The sequence below is a fragment of the Neltuma alba genome, unplaced genomic scaffold (assembly GCF_004799145.2).
Source record: "Neltuma alba isolate B1F8T4 unplaced genomic scaffold, ASM479914v2 tig00010569_pilon, whole genome shotgun sequence".
Taxonomy (NCBI): Eukaryota; Viridiplantae; Streptophyta; class Magnoliopsida; order Fabales; family Fabaceae; genus Neltuma; species Neltuma alba.
This window is the reverse complement of record NW_021635435.1, coordinates 623,980-630,164: the sequence shown is the minus strand read 5'-3', so window position 1 is coordinate 630,164 and position 6,185 is coordinate 623,980. Positions and strand designations below refer to the sequence as shown.

General features: G+C 36.5%; 1 protein-coding gene across 1 annotated transcript; it reads left to right on the top strand.

Moving 5' to 3' along the window:
- The first annotated feature begins 648 nt into the window (after positions 1 to 648).
- LOC114757149 (uncharacterized) lies at positions 649 to 1,350 on the top strand. The gene is made up of 2 exons (XM_028946141.1): positions 649 to 753; positions 880 to 1,350. Exons 1-2 carry the CDS (start codon positions 649 to 651, stop codon positions 1,348 to 1,350), a joined length of 576 nt encoding a protein of 191 aa, XP_028801974.1.
- The last annotated feature ends 4,835 nt before the right edge of the window (positions 1,351 to 6,185 follow it).

Here is a 6,185-nt window from a genome sequence, read left to right as displayed (position 1 = left end):
ACCTATCCGAACTGTGAAGCCAGAATAGATCAAGGCTAAGGACCTACTAATTAAGAAGAGACCCTTACTGATAAAGAAAGAATTTAGAGACTATGATAGCATCCTAAGGGAGCTACAAGATCTGGGAAGGCATATAGACCAGACCCAGAATCAATATGGTATTACCTATTTGAATTTTCTCCTTTATGTGAGGTTATTGTACAATGAAGTAATTGAGGAGAATCCAAACACTGATGATAGTCTTTGGAGTCAAGCACTGATGGAGATTTTACCAAGAACCTGAGTTTGGCAGGAGGAGATTCAGAGGATTTGTGGATGCTCCATGTCCCGTACCTTCCATGAATTGCTAGATGACTTAGAGCTCTTTGTTGTCAGTACTTTTCCTTTTTTTGCTTCTATGCCGTAAACGCAGGATGAATGTATATTATACTAACTGTGGTGGGCTGTGACCCTATATTTTGTTAACTGTGCCATATATATAAACTGAAAAGTAATACAAATATCATTTATGTAAATTAATAATTCTGTTCCTCTTATAGTTGAGATGAAAACACCAAAATAGTAAGGTAAAGGTGAGGATCAAGAGGTAGGAGACCTGGTACAAGGCGAGAGTCATCAAGACCCCTTGTTAACCCGATTGAATGGATAATGGAAAGATTAGAGGAACAGCAAAGGAATATGGCTGAGATACACGCCACACAAGTTAGACAAGAACAAGAGAGGGATGCTGCTATAGCTATAGCGATAGCGGCAGTACTAGCACGGTTATAGTAACTCGGGCAAGGAATAGCTGGGACAGCCCAGTCTATACCACCACAGCAACCATAGGAGCCTGCTCCTGTGAGACCTCAACCTGCTACAGAACCTGATGCATTGTAGCAGTGGATTATTAAGTTCGATAAACACAACCCTCCTACTTTTGAGGGAACCTTTGATATGCAAATAGCCGAGGACTGGATAACCCAGCTAGAAAAGATTTTTAACATCCTGAAGTGTCTATCTGAGAGGAAGGCTCAGATGGCAATATACAAGCTGGAAGGGGAGGCAAATAGATGGTGGAAGAACACCGAGCTGGTCCTTCAGGCCAACAACACCCTGATCAACTGGGAGGTATTCAAGGACCAATTCTTCTTGAAATATTTTCCCCGATCTGTAAGGGATGAGAAAGAAACAGAGTTACTTACTATAAGACAAGCAGCAAATGAACCCTTCGATGAGTACCTAGCGAGGTATATCAAGTTGTCTAGATACTCTACTTACCCCCAGCGTATGAATGATGAGTGTTGGTTTATAGAGAAAATGATCAGGCGGTTGAAGCCTGAGTTGAGAGAGAAGGTAGCCCTAAGATAGCTGGAAGATTTCAACAAGGCAGTGAAAGTCTGTCGTATCACTGAGAATAGCCAGAATCATACTGAGCTAGCTAGAGTAACCCCACGAGTTGAGAAGCTAGGGGCAAGAGCAGGTCAGGAAGGTACTTCTTTCGGTAGTAGCAAGAAGAAAAAGAGATTTAACTGGAGCAAGAAGTTGAGGCGAGGAGCCTGATGAGGGGGCATAAAGAATGTCTATCGGGGAGTGGAGAATGTTTACCAAGGAAGGGAATGCGAGTGATGTGGCTATAAGCACGGAGACAAGCTATGCATAATGGGTCAGAGCGTGTCCTTTTGGTGTGGATGACTCGAACACTTTGCTAGGGAGTTCCTATAAGGTGTCGACAGCACAAGAAGACCTCAAACACAGGGCAGGGTATTCATCCTCAGTCAGGAAGAGGCTCGTAAGTCACCCGAGATGATCCAAGGTACAGTTACTGTGAATGGCTACCTTGTGAATGCTTTGTTTGACTCGGGTGCTAGCCACTCGTTTATATCATATGATTACGCTAGGCGCTTAGGTCTTGCTGTCGACATATTGCTGTATGATTTGTGTGTTTCCACTCTAATGGGAATGAAAATTTTAACTTTTGCTGTTTGTTTAAACTGCATTGTCTGGTATGCCTACTTTTGTACTACGTTAGACCTAATATGCATGCCTTTCTGTGATATTAATGTTATCCTTGGTTTGAATTGATTGTCCTCCCAAAATGTTTTCCTTGACTATAAAAACAAAACATTGATCTTTCCTACCTGAGAGTTAACCCTGATGGCAGAAGTAAAGTTAAATATGATTTTAGCAGCTCAAGCAGATAAATGGTTAAGGCAGGGTTGCTAGGGGTATATGGTATTTTTCTCAGTGAAGCCAAAAACGGAGGAAGGGATTGTTGATATCTCGATAATTCAAGAATTCTCTAAAGTGTTTCCAACAGAAATCAGTATACTACCTCCAAAAAGAGAAATTGAGTTTACTATTGATCTAATACCTGAGACAAATCCAATCTCAAAAGCTCCGTATCAAATGGTGCCAAACAAAATGGTAAAATTGAAAAAGCAATTAGAAGAGTTATTGGAGAAAGGGTTCATACACCCTAATGTATCACCATGGGGTGCACCTGTCACGCCTTACTATCGGATACACTTAGGGTTTAATTAAAATCATTTTGGACCATATTGGATGGTCTTGCGCTTAATTTTATCACAAAAACGCTGATTTTTGGATTTTTACTGTTTATCAGGTAAAAATCCAGTTTTCTGGCATAATTTCAAAAATTCATAACTTAATCTAGAAAAATAAAAATGGAGTGGTTCAAGATTCTATAAAAAGCTCTTTGAATACTCTTTCAGGAAAAATAATCTTGTGAACAATTCCATTTACAAAAGTGTCAAGTTTTTGTGAAAGTAACCTCTGTCTTTTTGGTAAAAACTCTTTTTTCATATTTTGGACCTTAACTTTGAAAAATCATTAAAAATCATATAGTTGGTCATTTTTAACATGCTGCATATTGATTTGAAGCTCATGACGTGAACTTTAACCATATAAAATTTCATGAAGAAATTCATTCAGGAACTTAATAAAATATGGCTCTAATTTAGCGTCCTGCTTAGGGATTACAGCACCAACCATACATGCTTATACATAACCAAATATAAATGTTTCCTCATGGTTCATCAGCACATTTATCCTTGGATTTCTAGCCTCCCTTTTGATGATTCAGTCCCTAAAATATTAGGTTACATATGGGGGATGAGATTTTAATGAAATCGCAGTAGCAAGATCAATCAACCAAAACATTAACATGCATCAACTACAATTATTCCAACCTTTTGATATTAGTAGGGAATTATTTTACCTCATATATGTAGCACTCTAATATGCAATAGCCAAGGCACATAAACATAAAGCAAGGAGTATAGCTACACAATCATCACCATCATCATTTAGCTCAACCACATAATAGCACATGAAATTGCCTAGCAATCAATATAACACTCAACATTAAGGTTCATTAAATCTTACTACCTTAATCCAAATGCTCTTGATTCTTTGACCTTCTTCCTCTTCTCCACAATTAACAAACCCTAATCATGATATATCACAAAAAGGGCAGCAAGGTTACTAATTATTCTATATAAAATTAACAACATAAATCAGGTAACTCCTAAACCCTTTAAAGCTTCCATCTTTGTTCTTAGAATTTTTAGACTTTATTCCCTTAACCCTAAAAATTCCGTCTTGGCTCATTCCTACATTATTTTTCATTTAGATTCTAAATATCTACTTGGATTTAAGAAAATAAAACTCCCTCTTCTAGTTTTAGCTTGGGCGAACCATTATGGTTCATTTTTTAAAACTTACAACTTTAGCTTTAATGCTTCCAACCTTTGTTCTTTAGGTTTATCCTACACCATTTTTCCATTTTGAGCAAAATGGAAGCATCAAAACATTGAAAAACTCATCATAGGGTCTAATTCTTACTTTGGTCGAAATGGTCCTCATGCAACACAACAAAAAAAAACACTTCAAAATCAACCTACAACCACTTGTGACCACCAGGATCTATCATGCTTTGAAGTGTTCTAGCAAGTTGGACCAACAAAACTTCTTTCCCTACCATATATACATTTCAGCTAGCACAAGAAAAAGGGAGAAACCATAAATTTCTAGCCATGCAACTCAAGTAAACAAAGCAAGGCACAACTTAGGACCAAAAACTAACCTTAATCCTTGCTTGGATGATCAAAGATGATGGCTTTCTCCTTGATTCCACGTGAAACACTCTCCTTTCTCTCTTGTTTCTTCCTTGGCCAAATTAGCAATCTGATTTAGGGGGAGGAAGAGCTCAATTAATGCACCAAATATCCCAACCACCATCATAAATGAAAAGCCAAGTGTCACCTTCCTACTTAGTCTTGAAACTTCTCTCATAATTAAGTAAATCATAATGTAATTAAATTCCAAAGTCAAGATCCTCTTCACTTAATGCTTGACACTTGAAAAGCTTTAATTACTCTTTGATAGAGGCTTGACAAGTGGCAACTTCTGGGCCAAGTAAAGTGCAAGACTCTAGTCTTTACTTTATCGGTGCACTTTTATTCCGAGTTTAATTTCTTTTTTATAATTACAGTATTATGGCCTCTGTAATTATTTTTTGTAAGATCCATAATTTATTCTTCTCATTTTTATCTTCCCAAATTTCTCTCTGTCTCATAATTAATTTCTCAATAATTAACTAAGAAGGAAAACTAATTTCCTTCTCTTTATTGATTTTTTCACTTTTCAAAGGAATTAGGAAAAATCTTGGATACTTGAGGGTCTTCTTTTAATTTCATAATCTCTTATAATTTCTTGGGGTATCATAGGAATTTTCTTGGAATTTTATTCTTCTTAAAAATATTTATTTGGAATTTTTCAAGTAAAAGCCTTTAAATTAGGCTAAATTTCCTTTAAATTCCTTTGTAATTTCTCTAAGCGTAATTTGGTCATAAAACCAATTTTATAATCCCATATAATTCTCAAAGGATATTATCCTTATTTTTTTCCTTAATTTTCCAAGATTTCGAAATATTTTTCCCATAATTATTTTTTGACCAATTTTTCTTAATTAGCCAAATTTTCATAATTGGCTTGGAAAATCATAATAATTATTTTCCACCGTAAATCTTCTATTTCTTCTTATCCTTTTTGGATTTTGAATATTTAGGAATATCCTTATTCCTAGTTGTCATATTACTGAACGTGACATTTCGTCCCCCTAAATAAATTTCATCCTTAAAATTTAAAGCGTATCTTATCGGAGAAGTTCAGGATACTTTTCCTTTATCTCAGTCTCCATCTCCTATGTAACTTCTTCCAATGTAAGACCTTTCCAAACAACCTCAACCAGCAGAATCTGCATGTTTGACCTTTTAATCAATGATTCGCTCTAGTTTGACCTTAAAAGACGAGTTATCTTGGAGCACAATGTCATTATTGTTTATGACATATGTTAGGTCTAGATGGTACTTCTTTCATTGGGAGATATGGAAGACATCATGAATTTGACTTAAATTCAAGGGAAGGGTTACTTATAAGCTACTGGTCCAACCTTGGACAAAATTTGAAACGATCCAGCATACTTCAGACTCAATTTCTTAATCTTTACGGATTGACTAACTTCTGTCATTGGTGACACTTTGAGGGAAAACATGGTCCTTAATCTCAACTCTAACGGTCTCCTTCTAGTATTTGCGCTATTCTTTTGCCTACTTTAAACTGTTAGGAGTCTTTACTAAATAGCTTTAATCTGTTGGGACATCTGATCCATTATAACAGGACCCTATATACTTCTTTCACTAAGCTCTGTCCCAGCATAAGAGAGGTCTACAATTCCTACCATAGAGTGCTTCGTATGGTACCATTCAAATACTTGTATGGAAACAGTTATCTGAAGCGAATTTGGCTTACGGTAAGTATGTATCCTAGTTACCGCTGAAATCAAGCACATATGCGTGTAGCATATCTTCTAACATCTGTATCGTTTTCTCTATCTGCCCATCTATCTGTGGATGGTAAGTTGTACTGAATTTTAGAATAGTGTCCATTTCTTTCAGTGAGGACCTTCCAAAACTGTGAGTAAATTTCAAATCTTGGTCCAAAACAATACTGCTTGGGACACTAAGTAGCTTAATGGCTACCTTAACTTTATCTTCCATTTTCACTAGATTTAGTGCATTCTTGCCAAAATAGCTAACATTTATGGCTTTTACACTTTCTCACATTACTTCCCAGGGTCACCCTTCCTTGGGCTACTATTGCCTGACACGCTTAAATAAACA

Excerpts from the sequence above, each read along its gene's own strand:
- LOC114757149 (XM_028946141.1), top strand. The coding sequence starts at position 649 with ATGGAAAGATTAGAGGAACAGCAAAGGAATATGGCTGAGATACACGCC. Across the intron at positions 754-879 it reads TAGCTATAGCGATAGCGGCA|CAGTGGATTATTAAGTTCGA; the intron begins GTACTAGCACGG and ends GATGCATTGTAG.